The 23924-nt window shown below is 35.0% G+C and overlaps 2 protein-coding genes across 4 annotated transcripts in view; both read right to left on the bottom strand.

The window, feature by feature from the left end:
* Positions 1–1991, bottom strand: part of pfkla (phosphofructokinase, liver a) — a 27476-nt gene extending 25485 nt beyond the window's left edge. The window contains exons 1-3 of the mRNA XM_026217408.1: positions 1726–1991; positions 333–406; positions 142–219 (exon numbers count right to left, since the gene is read on the bottom strand). Of these exons, the coding sequence (XP_026073193.1) occupies positions 142–219; positions 333–406; positions 1726–1810 (237 nt within the window). The 5' untranslated portion in view covers positions 1811–1991. The remainder of the gene's footprint in view (positions 1–141; positions 220–332; positions 407–1725) is intronic.
* Positions 1992–6972: 4981 nt separating this feature from the next.
* The window catches only part of LOC113052923 (mitogen-activated protein kinase kinase kinase 13-like), a 42554-nt gene continuing 25602 nt past the window's right edge, over positions 6973–23924 (bottom strand). For all 3 annotated transcript variants that reach the window (XM_026217406.1, XM_026217405.1, XM_026217407.1), the window contains 13 exons: positions 22509–23196; positions 20525–20711; positions 20246–20437; positions 19429–19587; positions 18949–19107; positions 17144–17252; positions 15974–16083; positions 15766–15882; positions 14255–14398; positions 10870–11527; positions 9787–9857; positions 8369–8639; positions 6973–7767 (listed from right to left, as the gene is read on the bottom strand). In XM_026217406.1, coding sequence (XP_026073191.1) covers positions 7666–7767; positions 8369–8639; positions 9787–9857; positions 10870–11527; positions 14255–14398; positions 15766–15882; positions 15974–16083; positions 17144–17252; positions 18949–19107; positions 19429–19587; positions 20246–20437; positions 20525–20711; positions 22509–23118 — 2889 coding nt within the window. In that variant the 5' untranslated portion in view covers positions 23119–23196 and the 3' untranslated portion in view covers positions 6973–7665. The remainder of the gene's footprint in view (positions 7768–8368; positions 8640–9786; positions 9858–10869; positions 11528–14254; positions 14399–15765; positions 15883–15973; positions 16084–17143; positions 17253–18948; positions 19108–19428; positions 19588–20245; positions 20438–20524; positions 20712–22508; positions 23197–23924) is intronic.

Genomic DNA, 23924 nt, shown 5'->3' on the forward strand with positions numbered 1-23924 from the left:
TAACCCTTTATGGTGAGATGTTTAACCCATGTGTCCATGAAGGAAGAGCTTATAACAGAAACACAAACACATTCAAGTGTTGTGAACTAGCACTGACTCGATCTAAACCACTCGTCTGTTGAGATCTGATGATGCTCTTACCAGCTGAATTATATTGGAGACGCTCTGCCAGTTGGCCAGTTTAATATTGTCTCCTCCGTCTACCAGCCCCTGATAACCCTGAAATCACATCAAATACACACATTAACACTCATATATATCATGTAAACATGTTTAATGTCATGCCACATCCGTATCATCCATGCATTAACAAAGATGATTGGAGAGAGCACCTCATGGACCAGATAGACCTTGGCGCCCACATAGATGCCCATCCGGGTCACAGCGCGGATCGCTGCATTCATACCTGCACAGAGATCACATCTTATTAATCACACACTACACTGAGTCTTCAGATGATTATATAGATGATCACTTCCCTCATTAATTCATAGTAATGAATGCTGCATGTTCAGTTCATGGCTTTTGATATAGTGCAAATTGATAATCTGATGCAATGTAAATCTAAATGCATATTTCAAAATAAATCAATAATAATAATAATAAAAAAAAAAATCCAGGTCATATTTCAAAATACATCAATGATAAAAAATAATAATAGAAAAAAAGGAAAAGCCCTGGCCATATTTAAAAATAATAACATTAAAGTGTTTTAAGAAATGCTTTTATTTTTTGAGAATGTGTTAAATTGATAAAAAAAAGACATATACTGTAATAAAGACAATGATAATAAAGACTTAATTGATAGAACAGAAAAAATTTAAATTTAATTAAAATTTTAATTTTAATTTAAAAGAAAAAAATATTTTAAATACATTAGGTTATTTTTATCTTTATTCATTAAAGAATCCTGAAAAAAAGTATCACAGGTCTCGAAAAAATGTAATAATAATAATAATAAAAATTAAGCATCTCGGCTGTTTCCAACACTATTAATAAATCATCATATTATTCTGATTTCTGAAGATCATGTGACACTGAAGACTGGAGGAATGATGCTGAAAATACAGCTGCACATCACAGATATAAATTACATTTTACAATATATTAAATTAGAAAACCAGTATTTTAAATGGTAATACCATTTTACAATATTACTGTTTTTTTTCTGCATTTTTGGTCAAATAAACATGAACTTTTATTTCAGTTAATGTTTAGTTTATTTCAATAAATATTTATTTTAATGCAAATAATGTCAATTGCAAATAATAATACTAAATAAATAAAAACATAGAACATTTAAGTATAATATAATTAATAGAATTTCTTATTTTGAAATATAATCTGCACATGTTCAACCATTGCTGACCTAATGACATAAGCAGTGTATTATTAAATTAAAAATTAAATTAAATTAATATTATACTGTCAATTTGCTAGCAATTTAAGACAAATATTTGACCACTGAGGTTCAAAACTGAAACGTTCAATAGGCTACATGATGAAATAATCCTCATTTTACTCAGGAGCTGAACAGGAGGCAGTGAAGGTCAGCTCGCAGGTCATTTCTATTACATGGGTTCCTGTTTACTGGTCATCATATAAACCTCCTCTTGCATTTCTTTGCCATCGCATGAACAAACATAGCTATACATGATCAACACGAGCAGGTATTTTCTAAGTGCGCATGCATCAATCAGAGGCCCAGCATCAGCTGTGCGTCACCTTGCGCGTCTCCTCCGCTCGTGAGCGCGGCGATCGCTCTGCCCGCGCCCGTCATCCGCAGCTTCTCCAGCCCCGCAGAACTCATGCTGTCTTCCGACGAATATCAGTACGGGGTTACCGTGCTGCTGTAGACTCTCTGTCCGGGAGAGGATCGCTTACACCGCGTCTGTTGCGTCGATTGCCCTTCCGCACACAGACGCAAGGACTCCTCGTGAACGCGCAGACGTCACCGCCCACTCTACTGTACTGCAGCTTCCTGGTAGTCCTGGAAAGCCACAACCCACCTAACAAAAATGTGTCTTACAGTCCCAAATAAGGTCATGCATAGATTTTCTTGCATCAGCCCCAAATGGACATCACATAGTTTTTGTTTTGTTTAAACCAACACAATTTTATGCAATAAATTATTCAATGAATAGAAGGATGTGCGATCAGTGCATACACAACACATAGATATATCACACAAGCATATATTCATCAAAACGACCAGCGAGTAGGCTACACGTAAACACATTCACATGCAACACACAGGCCACTCAGATATCAGCAATAAAAAAATAACCTTTTTTTCTACATTCTTATTGCATTGATCATTCTGTGTTATTTTCAGAATCGACTCTGTTTCACGAGTACAGTTAAAACATGGGGATTTAATTAAATCTAATAACATTAAATCTAATAACACTACTTAAGTTAACATGAAATAAGAATGAACAATGGGCTACTTCACCAGCATTTATTAATCTGAGTTCATGTTAATTTCAACGTTTATTCATGCCTTTAAAATCAAAAGTAGTGTTTGTTAACTAGTGAATTAACATGTAACAGTGAACCACTGTATTTTCACTGTACTAACACTAACAAAGATTAATAAACCTGGTATTAAATGTATTCTTTATTGTTTGTTTATGTTAGTTAATACTTAACTAATTAACTTAATAACTAACTAAAAATTCAGGTCTGAAAGGGTTAAAACGGTGCTAGTGCTACCAATCCTTTTATTGTAAGAAAAGTTTTTCGAAAATTATTTGAAAGTTTAAATTGTCTTTAAATTTAAATTTTAACTTCTTCTTTTTTTCTCGGGTTAACACCAGTGTTACATTTGATCATTTTGCAAACATTATGTGAACGTTACATTTGAATTTTTCTGAACATTCTAAAGTCATTGGAAACATTTAAATGAATGTCCATCTGAAATGTTTCAGAAATGAACGTTCCATTTTTAAAACATGATGTGAACGTAACATTTGAATGGTTTCTGAACGTTCTGAAACACGTTGCAACATTTAAATAATTTAGTAACATTAAAGCAGTAACAAGTCAAAATAGCATATTTTCACCTGTTGGCAAACATATGCATGGAAACAGAAATCCCGATCACATTCAGAGGAAAGCATAGCAACATAATTTGGTTTAATATGCATTTTATTATTATTATTATTATTATTATTAAAGTTGCCATTTTGTGATATACTTTTAAAAAATGTAAATGGGATGTCACTCAGATCACGATGCGATACGATTTTCTCTCAATTATGATCGTTTTGTTTTTTTACAAATTAAGATTCAAGGCAGATTATAAATGAAAAGGTGTCCTTTTATTATTTCTCAGACAAACTGCTGCATGTCTTTGTGAAAAATGTGTCAAATAACAAAACTAAATAGAAATTTTAAAACAAATAAAACTGCAATCCCACATTTTTTTATTTTATTATTATTATAAAAACATTATGGGATGTTATAAAGTGTCTCGTTTCCTGGGTTTAAGTAGTGGTTGTTTTACACCTGATAAAGATACGTTAAAATACTCATAAGTCCACTGCATTATAAAAAAGCAAACTTACATCGGTAATATTTCATGCTATTAACTAAATTAGGAAAATGCAACCTCTCTCTCTCTCTCTCTCTATATATATATATATATATATTTTTTTTTTTCATTGGCTGCAATACTCTGAAGACCTCATCCTCGGTATAAAGTGCAAATGCAATAAAACTTGTGAACTTTGAACATGCATTTCTATTTCAGATTAGCTATCTGTCTCTTAAGCTCTGTTCAGCATATATAAGTGAATGTATTTATGGCTATAAAGGATATACAGCACATGCATGCACAACAAAGCTCTAGAGTTAAACTGAGCATATGAACAAAACGAGGAGAGTTTGGTACAGTACAGTGTTTATTTCCATGCAGTTGCTCTGCCTTTTTTATTTTTTACATATCACTCCTGTCGCACTGTACATACACAGGCTCACAGGAAACTATCAGGATCATTACTCCATTGAAGATAAGGAAGGAAAAGGGCAAAGACATGAATAAGAAACAAACTAGAGGAGGAGGATGAGCCCAGAGCTTAAGATACTCTGCACAAAAATAGTTCATTTTTAAATACCTGTGTATGTAGAAGTTGACAAAGCAATTAAAAACGTTTAAAGACAGCAGGAGAAATGTACGGTTCATACTCTTAGTTCTCTGTGATGACATCTTTACAACCAGAACATGTTTGTGTCATTTTATTACAAAGATTAAATGTGAGCCAATAATCTCTCTTATTGATATTATTAATGTCCCGATATGTTTTCCACAAAAAAAAAAAAAAAAAAAACGAGGAAGCTTGCTTCTGCCACGTGAAAAATTCAGACGTATTATTATGACATGTGAACTCAGAATTGAGATATATTGCTAGATATATAATTAGAATTGCAAAATATAAACTAATAATTGAACACAAAAAATTGTGAAAAAAAGCAATAGTTGTGATATAAACTCATGATTCTGAGAAAAATGGTCACGATTACCTTTTTTATTTTATGTGGAGTAAAGCAACAACTGTAAGACGTAAAAAAAGGAAAACTCAAAATAGTCAGATATAAACTAAGTTTGCAAGAAAAAAAAATTGAATTCTATTGCAATTTTTTTTAGAATCAAGAAAAAAATAGAGAAAAATTCTAAAAAAAAAAAAGCGATAGAATTCTCTCTTTTTCGTGCAAATCTTTGTTTATATCTGACGATTTTGAGTTTTTATTTTTTTACGTCTTACAGTTGTTGTTTTTATTTTAGAATCGAGAAAAAAGTCTGAATTGTGATACAAGTCGCAATTATCACAATTATTTTATTTCATGGCAGAAATGGGCTTTTATAATAAAAAATAAATAAAACAATTCTGAGATAATTACTGGATTCTTTTTAAGACACCATCTGTAATACTTCAGAAAACAGTTAAAACATGCATGAGACAATTATGAGATGAAAAAAAAACAGCAAATAAATAAATGATCGTGTAGACCAGCTACAAAAAAGAAAGACATTTTTTACATTAAATTAAATTAAACTCATGATTTACAGGATTTGTGGTGGCGCTATGGCCGGAAAGACTTCATACATCACCATATTTCATCAACACTCACTAAAAACCATCTTTAGTGGATCATGTAAACGGAGAGAATGAGGTTGGTGCGTGTTTTCGGTTCGCCTTCGTTCAACAAATCTTGCGTTTTTATCACGTTACCATCGAAGTGAACAGAAATGACCAAAGCAATGCAAGTAATAATGGCTGATTTCCTCCTTCAAAGACACGAAGTCAACATGAAAACCCGTTTTGCTTCTGCAATCTTTCATGTTTCGTGGTCGAAAGTGGATTTTTATTCATCAAGAACTGATTGAGCTGTTAAAAACAAGTTTCAGATGGTTAAAAAAGGCTAAAAATGCATTCGTTTCCAGTGGCCTTTGCTTTGTTCGCTTGCTCGAAACGCACTGATACTGTAGTTTTAATGTGCAATTACATCTCGCGAGGCTTCTTTTAGTAACATTTCAGAAAATAATAATATTCACAGTTTATTTCACATGCCAGAAACACATCCGGCTGCATTTACCGAAGACGAACGAGTTATTTTAACTAGTGCTATAACATCTATATCTAAACACAGGGTGAATATGAATGCAGTAATTAAATATAGATATGCTGGAAGCTGCAGTGTCCCTTTCGTAAGGAAATGATGAATAAAAACACACCAGTTTAAACAAAAAGATAAACACTTTTTTTATTATTTTCTATCCCTAGTAGAGACTCTATAAAGCATTGAACCTGAGCATAAACCAGCAAAAAAGCATGGGACTATTTCCTTTTCGTTTTTAGTCGACGTGTAAAAATAATGAACTCAAATCTGCAAAAATAGAGGTCTTTTACAAAGCTGGCATCTGTCCAGCCGGCTAGACAGTCATCCTGAGCGAATGATTCTCGAAAGCCTGAGCGCCAAAGCGACGTTTATTGCTGATTGTTTATTGTCCTTAAACAAACAAGCTCGTTTAAAGGTCTGTCTACATCAACGGCATGCTATTAACGCTAAAAGACGCTTCCAAGGGATCGTTTAACCAATAAATAAAAATAAAAATCGCAATTCTGTCATTATTTCTTCACCCTTTTGTTGTTCCAAACCCGTCTGGACTTTCTTGAACAGAACACAACTTTATACTTTTAAGATGTTTTTTTGCATGAAAAAATAAAAAAGTCGAACAAGTTTGGAACGTTTTTTTTTTTTTTTTGGTAAACGTTGCTTTAACTCTTAAGGGACACTGCATCTCCGGAACATCACCAGTACTGTGCAAAAGAGTGGAAAAATATAATTTAAATGTTTTTGAAAGAAGTCTTTGATGCTCACATATCCTATTTTATTTGCTAAAAATTGTGAAATATTATTACAATTAAAAACAACTGTTTTCTATGTGAATCTCTATTAAAATGTAATTTATTTCTGCGATACATCGCTGTATTTTCAGCATCATTCCTCCACTCTTCAGTGTCACATGATCTTCAGAAATCATTCTTATATGATGATTTACTGCTTAATAAACATTTATTATTATTATCAATGTTGAAAACAGCTGTGCTGCTTCATATTTTAGTGGAGATACAAAGAAACTCCAAAAAACTATACTTTTATTTAGCAAGAAAGCATTTGATTAATCAAAAGCGCGAGTTAAGACATTCATAATTTTACAAAAGCTCAAATAAATGCTGTTGTTTTAAACTTTCTATTCATTAAAGAATCCTGAAAAAAGTTTGTTTCCACAAAACTGTTTTCAAAATTGATAATAATAACAACAACTATTATTAATAAGTGAGCACTTATAATAATTAAGCAGCAAATCAGTATTTCATGTGACACTGAAGACTGGAGGAATAATGCTGAAAATACAGCGATGAATCACATCAATAAATTTCAGTTTAACAGATATTCATTTAGACACCACATATTTTAAACTATAATAATATTTGACATTTTCACAGATTTTATTGTATTTTACAAATGCAGCCTTGACGATCAAAAGAGACTTCTTTCGTAAAAAACATGAATTATTCCAAACGTTTGCCATCTGTAGCTGTAGTTGATAATATACTTTCACCGCTCTCCTCAAACACAGTCCTGAGATGAGAATAAAGCTGCTTGGCTTCAGCTCAAACACTGATTTGATCGTTTTTATTCAGCAGTTGTTCTTTGACTTCCTGTTTGTCCGCAGCAGCGATCTGATTGGCTGATCAAATGCTGACCAAGCAGGCATGCTGGGATACTTACACACATCTAGGAAGCCAGAAATCGTTCCTGCTGGTGCTCAAACTTTATTATCCTGAAGGGCAAACACACTTAACACTTTCGCTCACGTACCTAGACACACACACACACACACACACCTTCTAACTAGTCTAACTGGAATCGAGTCGCCTTCAACACTTCAGCACTAATACTCCGAGGAAGTCTGAGTTCCTGATTTCGTTTCCTCCGGCTCGTAATAAAGTATAAGTTAAGCATGTTACTCTCGCTACATTATCACTTTGGAGGAATCTGCCTGAGATGCTCAGAGAGAGAGAGAGAGAGAGAGAGAGAGGTGGATTATGGGATAGGTCGGGTCATTATTGCCGTGTTTCCTCCGAAGCCTGGCGCTCACCAGGATGAAGGAGCGCAGGGCTGTTTGTTCCTGATGGTTGCGTCGGAACATTCTGCATCCGACGTGTCACAGTCGGAATCCCGGAAATGCAGCGGATTCTGAGAAAGAGAGAGATGAACAGACAAACAGGAAGTTAATGTTTGATTTAATTATCCTCTGGAGATGTGATCGGATTGGCAATGAGTCGTGTGTCTGTTGAGAATTATTTATTTTTTTAAGATAAATATATTTTTTTATTATGCATTTATTTCCAGATTTATTTATTGTGTTCGAAGCTCTTACCATGAAAGAGGACAGCAGTGCACAGTGTTTACCATGCATTTATTTACATTTTAATTTATTAATATAAAATAAATTATATAACATATATATACATATATATATAAAATACATTTTAGTAAGCATTTTATTTTTTCCTTATTTTAAAATGATTTATTTTATTTAATATGATTCCATATATTTTTTATTAATTCATTTTATTTTAAGTTTTTATTTTAAATCATGCATTTATGTAAAAATAATTGTTTTATTAAAAAAAAATTTAGCCATTGTTTTGACAGTCTTTATTTTTTAATTTAGCATTTATTTCAAACGATTAGCTTTTTGCAACCTCATGAATCCCATGCAGTTCCAGGATTAAAATGAAGTGTTTGAAGGAAGCTCTTAGCGTGAAAGAGGAGAGCAGTGCACAGTGTTTACCTCGTAGCTGTGCTCATCAGCACACAGCTTGCCCAGAGAGATCTGTGTCTTGACCCGGCGGACGGCGCACTCTTTATCGGACAGACCGTCGGACTGCGTGGAAATGTCGATGGGGATCTCAGGCGTGTGGGACAGGAGCTCGTCCAGATGCTCCTCCTGACCGGCGCTGAGCGAGTGATCGCTGGTGTTTCCCTCCTCACCGTCAGACACCGACAGGTTCTCCGAGCTGAAGGTGGAGTACGACTTGAAGCTGCTGATGCATTGGTGAGGCCTGGAAACAGAGCAGGAGGAAAAAGAGTTAGAATCTTAGCATTGTGTTTTTTTTGGCTAATAGCTACGGAAAAATACAGGTTTAAAGGTTACTACGGAGTAAAAAAAAAAAAAAAACACACACTACTAACATTTGCTTGGTTTTTAATGGTTAAGCTTTTAATGTTCACATGACATGCAAGTCTTTTTTTCTAAATAATTATATTTTTGATATTTATTATTTATAATTATTAACTGACATTGCTAAAAAAAAATATCTATTGTATGTTTAATTAATATGTTTAATTAATAGCTTTTTATTTTATGTTTATATATTTTTTTATAATTTTTATTATGAGCTTATGTATTTATATTTAATTTTTTAAATAAATTTACGTTTTTTTTTACATTATTCATAATTATTAATTGACATTGATTTAATGTTGTTTTCAATTTTAAATTAAATTTTATTAAAAAACTTATTTAAATATTTCAAGTTCAATTATTTTTGTTTTAATTTAAAAATTATTGTATTATTTTTAATTAATTATCTATTTATTTTAATAAAATTTATTCATGTTTAATTATTAGCTTTTTTTTGTAAACTATATTTTCACTGTATTAATATTTTTATATTTACATTTTATTTTTATTTTTTATTTCGAATTATTAATTGACATTGATTTAATATTGTTTTTAATATTACATTTACTTATCAAAACACATTTTATTGTTTTTGTTTTAATTATTTGTTTTTCGTGTAAACATTTTATTATTTTTTATTGTTTAAAATTGATTTTTTTTAATATAAATTATCTACTTATTTTAATATAATTAATTGATGTTTAATTACTAGCTTTTTGTTTTATAATAATATTTATTATGTATTTATATTTCATTTTTAAAATAAATTTACATTTTTATTATTATTATTTATTTTAAAAAAGTTATTTTCTGCTCACCAAGGCTGCCTTTATTTGCATTTATTTATTTGAAATTTTATTACAATTTAAATAACTATTTTCTATGTTGATATATTTTAAAATGTAATTTATTCCTGTGATGCAAAACTGATTTTCAGCATTATTAAAGAATCTCTTCTGGAGAATCGTGACAGTAAATCACAGATTAAATACTATAAGAAAGATGATGAATTGAAGCAGACTCACCGCTGTCTGCGTGGAAACTCCACTTCACTGTCAACCTCTCCTTCCTCTTCCTCAGAAGACTCGTCTCGCCCCTGAAACACACACACACACACACACACACACACACACATGCATAAAACACCTGGATCATATTATATTGAAGAAAATACTACACTAATCTAATACAAACTTAACTAACTTAATGCATTCAATTGATCAAAAGTGGCGGAAAAGGCATTTATAATGTTACAAAATATTAATATTTCAAATAAATGCTGTTTTCAGTGTTTTCAACAGTGATAATAATCAGAAATGTTTCTTGAGCAGCAAATCATCATCTTAGAATGATTTGATCAATGAATTACAAATATCCTGTTTATAATAATAATCAAGCTATAATTAGTAAAGCTGAAGCATCTAAGTTTGACCAGAGCAGATTTCTGTAAGTCTGATTTCCGACAGAAAAAATAATCATTAGAGTTCAAAATACATACACTACCAAATGTTTTTAATGTTCACATGACATGCAGGTTAACAAATGTTTTTGTTTTGTTTGTTTTTTTGGTAGGAGGGGGAGGATTTTTGATTGTTTTTATTCTAAAGGAATTATTATTATTATTAATATTATTATTATAAAAAATTATAAAAATGCTAAAATATTTTTTATTACTATTACAATGTATTTTTAAATAATTGCTTATTTTTATAAGTGTTGTTTTTAATATATTAAGAAAGTATTTATTTGAATCACTTTAATTTATGTTTACATTAAGTTTTTTTTTTGCTCACAAAGCATGCAAATGTTTTTAGTAAAAAATGTGAAATATTCTTATAATTTAAAACAACTGTTTTCTATGTCAATATCTATAAAACTGTAATTTATTTCTGCGATGCGCAGCTGTATTTCCAGCATCATTCCTCCAGTCTCCAGTGTCACATGATCTTCAGAAATCATTCTGAGATGCTGCTCGAGAAACATTTCTGATTATTATCAATGTTGAAAACAGTTGTTATACTGTGATGCATTTTAGGATTCACAGATGAAGTTCAAATGTATAAATGTCTTTACTGTGAATGCATTTAAAGAGTGTAACTCATCCTCACGTTTCTCAGGGCTCTGGGCGAGTGCAGCAGGCCACTGGAGGTTGTCTTATCGGCGGGCGGCGTCTCTTCTCTGGTGCTCAGCAGTGAGTAATGAGGGATCTGGGGGTGTCTGGGAGCGGCGGGCGTCTCCTGACAGTGCATGCAGCCGGGGAACGGATGAGCCTGGCAGCAGGGACACAGCGGCCCAGGACCCGAACCCACGGAGGGAGGGATAGAGGACCTGCGGCTGCGTGAATCAGCGTCTACAGCCGTGGAGATCAGGTCGGGACTGGAGCCGGACAGTGTCCTCTGCAGGTGGTCTGTCTGTGGGCTGCGGAGCGCAGCGGCCGGCCCGAAGTAACGCAGGTTGTTGGCACATGTGGCTACAGCGATGTCACGGTTCTGCACCGGTAACAGCGGGCCCTCGGGCGGAGGGTGATGGTGGTGGTGGTAGCTTTGCTCCTGCAGGGGTTCCTGCTCCTCCGCCGGCCCTGAATCAGGTTTGAGGGCCCCTGGGAACTCACTGTGACTGCCTTTGCTGTTGGCCCTCCGGTGGCGGGGTTTACTGCGGTACCGGGCTTTCCCGGGCGGGGTGGACACTTTCGGGCTTCCTGATAACGGGGACGGAGCCAGAAGAGGCTCGGCGCTGGGAATGCCATCGGAGCGCAGCAGATCCGGTCTGCAGGAGATCAAGTGTAACCCGGTGTTAATGACCTCAAGATGAATTCATCAAGGATGCATGAGCCACACCGTATCGCTGACTTTAACTACTAATTAAACATTCGTGTTTCCATTGACGTCATATGACGTATCAAAATACTGCATCATTTTTAAAACCTAATAAAAATACAATAATAAAAAGGTTAACGATATTTGGAGAACATAACATGCAGCGTGCTGTTCGGTAAATACAATAATAAAAAGGTTAACGATACTTGGAGAACATAACATGCAGTGCACCGTTCGGTATATACAATAATAAAAAGGTTAAAGCTATTTGGAGAACATAACATGCAGCGTGCCGTTCGGTACATACAATAATAAAAAGGTTAACGATATTTGGAGAACATAACATGGAGCGCGCCGTTCGGTAAATACAATAATAAAAAGGCTAACGATATTTGGAGAACATAACATGCAGTGACGTTCGGTACATACAATAATAAAAAGGTTAACGATATTTGGAGAACATGACATGCAGCGCGCCGTTCGGTAAATACAATAATAAAAAAGTTAATGATATTTGGAGAACATGACATGCAGTGCGCCGTTCGGTAAATACAATAATAAAAAGGTTAACGCTATTTGGAGAACATGACATGCAGCGCGCCGTTCGGTAAATACAATAATAAAAAGGTTAACGCTATTTGGAGAACATGACATGCAGCGCGCCGTTCGGTAAATACAATAATAAAAAGGTTAACGCTATTTGGAGAACATGACATGCAGCGCGCCGTTCGGTAAATACAATAATAAAAAGGTTAACGCTATTTGGAGAACATGACATGCAGCGCGCCGTTCGGTAAATACAATAATAAAAAGGTTAACGCTATTTGGAGAACATGACATGCAGCGCGCCGTTCGGTAAATACAATAATATAAAGGTTAACTATATTTGGAGAACATAACATGCAGCGCGCAGTTAGGTACATACAATAATAAAAAGGTTAACGATATTTGGAGAACATAACATGCAGCACGCCGTTCGGTAAATACAATAATAAAAAGGTTAACGATATTTGGAGAACATAACATGTAGCACGCCGTTCGGTAAATACAATAATAAAAAGGTTAACGCAATTTGGAGAACATGACATGCAGCGCACCGTTCGGTAAATACAATAATAAATAACGCTATTTGGAGAAGATAACATGCAGCGCGCCGTTCGGTAAATACAATAATAAAAAGGTTAACGCTATTTGGAGAACATGACATGCAGCGCGCCGTTCGGTAAATACAATAATAAAAAGGTTAACGCTATTTGGAGAACATAACATGCAGCGCGCCTTTCGGTAAATACAATAATAAAAAGGTTAACGCTATTTGGAGAACATAACATGCAGCGCGCCGTTCGGTAAATACAATAATAAAAAGGTTAACGCTATTTGGAGAACATGACATGCAGCGCGCCGTTCGGTAAATACAATAATAAAAAGGTTAACGCTATTTGGAGAACATAACATGCAGCGCGCCGTTCGGTAAATACAATAATACAAAGGTTAACGATATTTGGAGAACATAACATGCAGCGCGCCATTCGGTAAATACAATAATAAAAAGGTTAACGATATTTGGAGAACATAACATGCAGCGTGCTGTTTGGTAAAACCTCAAGGATTCCCAAAACCCTTTGACCTGATATGTACTTGAAATCCCCCTTAGATTTAAAGCTAATATTTCTTTATCAAACCATTCGCTTTTATTTTATTTTAACTGTTTTAGTTTCAAAGTATTTGTATTATTTTTATTATTGATATCAATTATTCATGCATTACTTAACTATTTTTTTATTTTCCATTTTAAAATGATTATATTTATTATTATATCAATAATTATTATTTTTATTTTAATAAATTTATACTTTATTTGTTTTGCATTTCAAAATAATTGTAATTTTTATACTATTACATTTATTTATTATTGATATTTGTTATTTTTAATACATTATATTATTTAAATATTTTTATTTATGTTTAATTATTAACTTTAATCGTTTTATAGTTATTTATTTATTTTTTATAATTTTTAGTACCAAACTGTATAATTTTTAATACATCATTAAATAATACATTTTAATAGCTTTTTATTTTCAAAGAATTAGTTTTCTTCATACTTCATTTCCTTTGCATTTCAAAATATTTTTTATTTTTTTATTATTATTATTACATTTAGTTTATTATTGATATTTGCTATTTTTAATGCATTATATTATTTTATTATTTATATTCATGTTTAATTAACTTTTATTGTTTAATAGTTAATTAATCATTTTAATAATTTTTTTTATTCGTTTTTTTTTTATAATTTGCTTTTCATTTTAAAATTATTATTTTTAATAACAATTTTTATTACCAAAATGTATTATTTTTAATACATCATTAAATAATACATTTTAATAACTTCAATTAATTACTAGCTTTACTTAAAAAAAAAATACTAATACTTATTTTTAAAACAATTTAGCTATATTTATTTTATGTATTATTTAAATTAATTTGATTTGATTAGTTTATTTAACACATTTGTAATTAACTGATAGCCTTTCATTACTCTCACAAACCCCCTGCAGTTCCCTCATGAAGCCCCCGGGGGACGCAAACCTCAGTTTGGGGAATCGTTGGCTTAAAGTATTAAACAGATTATGATATGAACACCACAAAAGCACGATCTTCACGGATCGCTCACCTCTTTGGCTGTTGTGTCCCGGGTTTATGGTTCATGCCGCTCTTCTTCTTAATGAGCTTCTCAACAGCATTGGGGCGCACAATGGGCCGAACCAGATGCCGTTTGTACGTGCCGGGATGCTTCTTCTCCACGGCCTGCTCTCTCCTGCAATAAAACACGGGAAACGTCCAGATCTCACGACCAAAATCTGTGATAGCAACAGCAGTGAGATCTGACTGAATGTGGGTCAGGGAAACAGCACGAGCCGGGGCGAGCTTTAAGCAGATTAGATTTAATGAGAGTTCAGACTCATTACAGCCTTTCATGAGTAATTTCATGCCAATGAACGGACAAACGAGAGAGATAGAGAGATGCACACAAAGCATTTTCATACCATCATACCATAACAACTCAGTTTCTGCAGTATACACAGATTATTCACTGAATGAGCGAACTGGAAATAACATCACCAGTGATTTTTAAATAGATTGCCAGAAGCAATTCACTCAAAATAAGATTAAAAACCCAAACTGAATCAACATATTTATTTGATATCCTTGTTATCTTGATCCTTGTTTCATGACTTGTAAGAATAAGATTGAACTGATATGTTTCAACCTTAAAATTAATAAAAAAAATAGCATTATTTTCATGAATCAGTTCAAACAGATTGTTTTTAATGAATCAGTTCCAAATTATCACATTCATTGTGTTAGTCAAATATATATTTGTGCATTTAAATGAAAATGATTAAATATGATTATTTCTTATTTGAAAAACATGCTTTGATTATTTGAACTAGATTTTTTTTATGTATTTTACTTTCATAAATATTTTAAATAGACTACAGTGATCATATATATAACTTTTTATCTCACAATTCTTAATTTTTTCACAATTCTGTTCTCACTTTGAGATTTTAAGTAAATATTTAAATAATTAAATAACACTCACAGTTTAATGTCGGCTAATGTTCACATGCAGAAGCAAGTAAACAAATATGATATTTAATATTTATTTATTTTATTTCGTGTTTTTATTTTAAAAGTATTCTTCTTACTATTATTTAAAAATAATTATTTTAATTTATTTTATAATTTTAATTACTTTAATTGTTAATTAATTATCTGATTTTCATTTTAAATTGGTCACTTTATTGTTCTTGACTTTTTAATTATTTATAATTGTTTTAAATTATTTTCTATTTTAGTAAAAAAAAAAAAAAAAATATATATATATATATATATATATATATATATATTATTTCAAATCGTTTTTAAAAGTTTAATTTTTTTCACATTTATATTTTAAATAATTTGTTTTCTGCCACTAAATAAAAAAAATATATATATTTTCTTATTCTTAATTCATATTTATTTTCTTGCAGTTGCAACTTATATCTTACAAATCAGACTTTTCTTCTCAGAATTGCAAGAAAAAAGTCTTGAATTGGAAGATTGAAGCTCACTAATTACCTGATTTTTTTTACCCAAGTTTTATGAAACAAGAGAAGACCACAATGAAGAACTTACTGGAGCAGCTCTTTCTCTCGCACCTCCAGCTGAAGCATGATCGCGCTGAGCTCCATGTACAGGTTATTGGCTCGCTCCAGTTTCCTCTCGTAATGCTCTCGGATATCCAGAGCGTGTCTGAAACACACAGAGACAGTGAAACAGCACGTCACACACAGTGTCCTCCAGCTAAAGCTCTCTCTGTTGCATGCGATTCGTCTGCTCTCACCTGAGCTCGTCTCTTCTGCGTCGAATCAGCTCCTCGTCCAGTCGATGGATGCAGGTGCCTTCACTCTTGATCTTCTCGAAATGCTTCTTCACCTCCTCTCTCCATTCCCCCTTTAGTTCGGGAACCAATTAGCATGAATATTACTAACATATTGGCTGTTTATTACAACTTATAAGGCACATGTAAATGCCTTATACCATATTTTAGACCTGTAATCCTAAACTTAATAATAACCTTATTAACAGTTATTAAGCATCAAATTGGGTATTTATTAATGCAAAAGTCATAGTTAACAGTTAGTTAATAGTGAGAATTAGTACCTGAAACAAACTTTTATGGAAACTGAAATATAGCTGAAATAAATCTAAATCTAAATATTAGATTAAAACGTAAAATAGGAAATGTCGAATTGGCAACTAGCGGAAATTAAATTCTAACTAAAACTGAAATAAAAATAATTAAAACTAAATAGAAATTTTAAAAGGCCAAAAATTAGGAAAAAGACAATATAAAATTGCAATAAAAAATGTAATATGAAGATAAAAGCTGTTTTTATCATTTCCTAACACTTTTAAATTGTTTGTGGTAATTGAAATAAAGCTGAAATAAAATAGAATAGAAATATTAGTTGAAAAACTTTAGAAATGATGACTGATTAACTAATTGAAATGAAATTCGAAGTAAAATGACTACAGGTAAAACTGAAATTAAATAAATTAAAACTAAATAGAAACCCTAAAAAAGCAAAAACTAATAAAAAAATATATATATAAAAAAACAATTCAAAATATTAATAAAAAGTATAAAACAAACACACACATGAAGTCTATCGATGGAAATCATAAAAAATTCAACACATCATATGCCGTAATCGTTCTTACCATTAATGGTTCTTAACTCTTTAAGTACTTTAGATGAATCAGTCCAAGGCTGATTTGTGTCTTTTTGACAGATTATTTACAAAGAACTGATTCAAAAGAGTCATTTGTTCTTGAATCACACTACAGTTTCCACACTGCATGTTAACTGAAAGCAATTTGCTATTTTATTGAGTGATTTAGATCTTATTTACTGAACCATTAGAGAACTGAAAAACGACTGGATAAACTGCTGGAGGCTGTAGTGACGCCTTTGGACAGCGGCTCAGCGCTATGACCAACATTTGTTCACCTGAGATTTGAAGTAGGTCTCCTGTGGCGTCCCGAGCACATCCGCCGCTGCGATATCCAGATGGAGAAGGATCTGCCTGAAGGACGGACGGTTTCTGGGTTTACTTTGCCTGCAGGAACAAGACCAACCAATAAAACCTTGTTTTAGAGAACACTTAGAAATACTTGATTCTGATTGGCTAATCAATTCAAAAATCTATAGCTACAACTTTCTGGTGACTGCCTAGTACCCACCCTAGCAACTGCATAAAAAACTCTCGCAAATCATGTTTTATTAACAAGGATTGGGAGGAGCGTGTCAGATACTTAGCTTAATTAACCCCAGTGGAGCACACCTTGGGATAAATACAGCTGACTTACCTCGATCCACTGACGGATTATCAGCATCTTGGTTCGCTCCTTTCAAATATACCAAAAACGTCCTCATCTGAAGACGAATCCAACTCTCCGGTCCCATCGCAGCAACCAGCCAGCCCTAAGATCATTCCTATTTGTCGTGGCATCGCAATCGAGGTCCAGACCTCATCTTGCGGACATGTTTTTGCTCCAGTAGCCACCCGTCTCCCAAGATGCATAGACATACCATCGCCACATCCAGCGAGAACCCTAGTTGATTCCCCACCACTGCATCGGCCGTAGCTCAGCCTCACCCCAAGGCTTCTACTTCAACAACGCAGGGCCTGTAGGTCAAGCTAGCACTCAGCCACCTCCACCGATAATCACAGTTTCGCCTAACGCTACTTTCGGCTCATGGGGCCCAAGGAAGCGCTTGGCCCCACTCGCTGTTAAACACAGCCACGCCCTCAGTCCCCTTCAACACTCTCCTCCAAAAGAAATCACCCTACTCACTCCTCACTGCTAAACAATGACTGTCCCATCAAACGCCGTCGCCTCTGAACCTCCCCAAGTGTCTCACAACATCCGAGCGCAGGTATAAGCATTTACTCCACCAAGACTTTCCCACAAACAAATCAACCGTACTATACACCCATGCCCGGATACTTCCTCTATGAAATCCACCAGCTACGTCCCAAGAACCACGACGACTGCAAACTCAAGTCCAGAGCAAACAGCCCCTCCAGAAGCAGATAACAGGCAGTCTTGAATCTTATTCAACAGAAATGTTGAAGAAAAAAACAACCTCTTTTCATCCTACGGTCGGCGAGGCATACCCATTCAATGCTGTGTGCTCGCGTGGGACATCAGTGAGAGTATCCTGACCGGACAACCTTGTTTTTCCATTCTACGGTCGTCAAAGCTTACCCATCCAATGCATTGAGTATCGCACTCCCATCGGATGCCGCCGAGAGCCTCCTGGCCACACAACTTTACCTTTCCGTCTTAAGGAGAGGCTTACCCATTCGATGCATTGAGTATTGAGCGCCCGTCGGACATCGGTGAGAGTCTCCCGGCTAGACATCCTTACCTTTTCCATTCTGTGGTCAGCTAGGCTTACCCGTTCGATGCTGTGTGCTCCCGTCGGAACGAAAGACTCCTTGCCAGACAAACTTTACCTTTTCCATTCTACAGTTGGCAAGTCTTACTCCTTCAATGCTGTGTTCTCCCATCGGACGTCGGCGAGAGTCTCCCGGCCACATAACTTTACCTTTCTGTTCGACGGGTGGAGAGGCTTAACCGTCCGACGCCATGAGACTCTACTTCCCTCCATAATTTTGAATTACTTCATTTCAATCTATTAGTATTTCTTGTATAGTAGTCCGCTCACATGTGCAGCTTTATTCCACTAACAGTGGTCTTCCCTTTCAAAAACACAGCATAGAAGTGTGAGTAGATGAGGAGTCTCACCAGGTCTGTTTCATGAGGATCTTGAAGCCGTCGGGACAGGTGGACGGCACAGGCAGATGGAGGCTATTACTCCCAACACCCCAGATGATGGCAGACGAGTCCACGTCCTTATAGGGGATCTCCCCAGTCAGCAGCTCCCATAACACCACCCCGAATGACCTACAAACACGCAAAAATCGGCATTCACAGCTCAAACTACATACACTACTGCTCTAACATTAATATTTCTAAAAGATCCTCTTCGGCTCACCAAGGCTGCAGTTGTTTGATCAAAAATGATGTAAAAATAATGAAATATTATTAGAATTTAAAATAGCTGTTTTCTACTGAATATATATTTCAAATATAATTTATTCCTGTGATCAAAGCTGAATTTTCAGCATCATTACTCCAGTCTCACATGATCCTTCAGAATCATTCTAATATGCTCGAGAAACATTTCTGATTATTATCGATATCACTGCATTAGTTCACACTCACCAAATGTCTACTTTCTCCGACACCGGCTCATTCCGGATCACTTCGGGAGCCATCCAGGCCACCGTCCCGGCAAATGACATCTTCATGCTCTTGTCACTGAGCTCTTTAGAGGTTCCAAAGTCTGAGATCTTCATGTTGTCATTTTGAGTGACTAGCACACTTGCAAAAGAAAAAAACACTCATTCAGCGATGCCGAACGCATGACACGATGCTGCCCGATTATTTCCATATATACTGCAGGTGATTTGAGATTTGTCATGTGTTTCTGAGCGTTTTATGCATCTGATAAAGTAAGCATTTTTGTTAATTTAAATAAAGCTTGAATAAAAGAATCTGAAATCAAGAAATCTGGGTACAGTTGTTGTGAGTTGACCTTTTGGATTAAATGTAATCGCTCACTAAGATAATATTATATTATAAATAAGATAATTTCGATAAAAATGGCAAACCTTTAACCTTTTTTTTGTTTTGTAATGTGTGAGAACATTTACCATTAACTATTAAATACAGGTTTTTTTTTACTTTATTTTATTAACATTTAACAATTTATCAATATATAAAAATTATTTTGTAACATTTTTTAAAATAGAAGTAGTGTGGAAAATTTCTTATTCGGTTTGCTTTCCTGAAGATTAAACAGTAGAGCATGGCGCTCGCAACACCAGGATAACAGGTTCGATTCGCAGGTAAATTAACAGGCATGAACTTAAAATGCACCATCAATGCAGTGTAAATTTCTTCAGATAAAAGCATCTGTCAAATGCATAAAAGCAAATGTAAATACCCTTATTAGAAATTTTAATTACACAAAACTTACTTTGGTGACTTGAGGTCCCTGTGGATGATTTTGTGGAGGTGCAGGTAGTTCATGCCGCTGGCGATCCCTGAGGCCCAGTCCACCAGCAGCCGTGGCGTGATCTTACGTCCGGCCCTGAGAACCTCGTACAGCTGCCCTTGAGCACAATACTCCATGATGATACAGTAACACGGGGCCTGCGTGCAAACACCCCTAAAACACGAACAGCATGCTTTAGCTGTGTCCACTGCACTCAAAACTGAGCATTTACTGCCACTGTGGTCATGCATTGTGACCTACTTGAAGCTGATGACGTTGGGATGCTTCAGCTTGCGCAGGTGTTTGATATCAGTCTCCTTCTGCTCTCTGACTTTCTTGATGGCGACATCTTCGGAGTGAAACTTTCCGAGGAACACGGCGCCCTGTGCTCCGCTGCCCAGCCACTGCAGCTCAGAGATCTCCTCAAAAGGCACCTCCCACAGGTCAACTGGCCAATCAGAGCACACACCATCAACACAGCGTCCAACAAAATCAACAGCAAAGATCAGCTTAAAGGGATAGTTCACCAAAATTCTGTTGTTTTGTTGAACAGAACTGAAGAGGTTTTGAAGAATGTTGATAACTGAACAGTTGACGTAGCCACTGACTTCCATTTTTCCATACTATGGAAGTCAATGGCTGCCAGAAACAATTTGGTCATCAACATTCTTCTAAATAACTTATTTTATGTTCAACAGAACAAAGAAACTCATACAGGTTGCTTTTCTATGTGAACATGCACTAGACGGACATCTTGCTTGCATCTTGCATCATTTATAGCACTCTCAAGATGTTTTTTGTTCTGCCATGCATCTTGTGTTTACGCTGTGATGGTTTTGAGGATATAATGGTATCTGGAGCATTGAATCAAGAAATATTTTTTAGCAATATTGATTTTGTGTTGACTTTGCAGGCTGTGAAGTAAAAGCTGCCAATTAAAGCAATGAACAAGTTTGACCTGTCAGTTAATGATCACACTAACACACTACTAGTATTCCATTTTTATTTCTAGTGATTTATTTTCATTGTTTTAATTTTAAAAGAATTTTATTTCTTTAATTTTACCTTTTTATTTTTTTATTAAGTATTAGCTTTTCATCACCCTGACTTAAAGTAATGTTTAATGCATTTCATGTTGTTGATAACAAACAATGAAATATGTTTTCTTTTTCTTCATATGTTTATAATCAATATGGTACAAAATAATCCTATTCAAATATTTGTTATAATTCAGTTGGGTCAAAAGTTGTCTAAAAGTAATCAAAAAGTAAATCCGAATACATTATTTAAAATGTGTAATTTACTATACTACATTACTAACTATTTTACTGCCTTTACAAAGAAGTACAAATCCTTTGCAGTGGTGGAAATCATATGAGGCAAGGTTTCCATCTCTGGCTTGTCTTGCAAAGTCTTTTTTATGTGTACCTGCCACGTCAACATCTTCTGAACGTCTCTTCTCCTGGAAACATTGTCTCGGAGAAAAGAGCCAGCTTAGCTCCAGAACACATGGATATGTTGATATTCTTACACCATAATACTGAACACTGATTCCAGTGGACTCTAAACATTGCATTGCATTTGTTTAAAGTGAAAACCCAACTGCTGAAACTGTTTTTTTTTTTCTGTCCTTCGGAGATTCCCTCACAGCTGTGATGAACAGAAGCCCTGAACATGTCGCCCATTTTTATTATTTAATTTTTTATTAAGTATTAATTTTTTACTCTTTTAGTTTTACATTTTGTCAAGGGCTTGTTTACATTGATACTTTCGTATTACTTTTTACTTTGTAAATGTCAAAGTTGAAAGGTAAATAAATTGTTCTTTATGTAAAATGGTTGGTTTTTGGTGCAAAATTGGTCGTTTAGATTAATTGATAAATTACTCGATAGATAAATCGAAGTGATTGGTGGCAGCCTTAAATATCTGGAAAAATATCGGTAAAACCGATTATCTCTGATAATTACAATGTAACAAGGACACCTTAAAATAAGATGCAACTAAATTTTGTTTGGTAATTTGTAATCGGTATCTAATGGACTACAAGCTGTAAGTAGCACTTCATACTCGTCACTAACCTTGCTGCTGAAGTTTATCGGTAAAACCGATTATCGGCCCATCTCTGATAATTACAATGTAACGAGGACACCTTAAAATAAGATGCAACTAAATTTTCGTTTGGTAATTTGTAATCGGTATCTAATGGACTACAAGCTGTAAGTAGCACTTCATACTCGTCACTAACCTTGCTGCTGAAGTTTGTACTCAGTCGAGTATGTTTTCCCAATAATATTCCACACAGGTCTCAAACATCCGAACAGTCCCTCTAGGAATCCACCGCTGCCCGTCCCGGCTCGATGAAAGTGCAGTTTGATGTCTTCATGTGGATGGTGGTGTTTATCGTCCCTGCTGTGGTTCACTGGATACCCGCCTTCCCCGTTTTTCTCCTCCGTGCCGCTTCCGCAGTCTCCCTGACCGCAGGACCCCGGCGTCTCGGCCTCCACGTGCTCCTGCAGCTGCAGCACACTGTTGTCGAAGTTTCCCTGCTCCCGCGTTGAGTCCTCGCTGAGGGCCGTGCATGGAGGGCTGGTGCCGCCCGCCTCGGCGTCTCTGCAGGGGAGCTGCATATGCTGCAGTTGCATGGGAAGGGTGGTGGGCGGAGCCAGGTCTGCGATGATCTCCGGTGGAGGTGGTGCCGGTGGAAGCAGCGTTTGAGGAGAAACGTTAGTGTTGGTTTTCTTTATGGAGTCACCGACGACTGTGATCTTCAGCTCCTCCTTCAGCTTCCCCACCAGCAGACTGGGACAGGACGTCCAGGACAACACCTCTGGGGAGCTTCCCATGGTGCCGTGCATGGGCAGATGCCCTTCTCACCCAACAGGAAATGAGCGGCGAGGCTTTACAGATGAATTCTGTTGGGGTTTATGACACACCTGCATGAGAAAGAAATGCATTTAAAAACAACCTGATGGGTGCAACTAAACAAAACATTTTTGACTTTCTGAATACCAACTGTTTCTACTTGAACATGGAGTATGATGCTGAAAGAAAAACACCAAACATTAAGACATGAGTGCTGATTTAAAAAGGGAAGCATGGCCTAGTGGCTAGAGAGTTTGACTCCTATCCCGAGGGTTGTGGATTTGAGTCTCGGGCTGGAAATACCACAACTGAGGTGCCTTTGAGCAACCCCCAACTGCTCCCCATGCGCCGCAGCATAAATGATGCCCACTGCTCCGGGTGTGTGTGTGTGTGGCTGTTCACTGCTGTGTGTGTGCACTTTGGATGTGTTAAATGCAGAGCACAAATTCTGAGTATGGGACACCATACTTGGCTGTATGTCACGCCACTTTCACTTTCAAAAGTTTGGTGTTTGCATGTTGCAAAGTTAACACGATTGTATAATAAAAGTAACATTACAAAGAAATATAGAGCAAAAAAGGCAATTTAGTTAGATTAAACTTTTGAATTCACAATTTTTTTTTGTAATGAATTATGTTTTTTTTTTTTACAGAAACTATTTTTTTATATTTAATTGTACTTAAAAAATTATATAATGTATCCTTTTTAGTAATACATATATATTTTTTATTTTGTTGTAGAAATTAATTATAAAAACATTTATATTAATAAATATAAAATAGGCTATTTAATTTGGACT

This window comes from Carassius auratus, chromosome 34, assembly GCF_003368295.1.
Source record: "Carassius auratus strain Wakin chromosome 34, ASM336829v1, whole genome shotgun sequence".
NCBI lineage: Eukaryota > Metazoa > Chordata > Actinopteri > Cypriniformes > Cyprinidae > Carassius > Carassius auratus.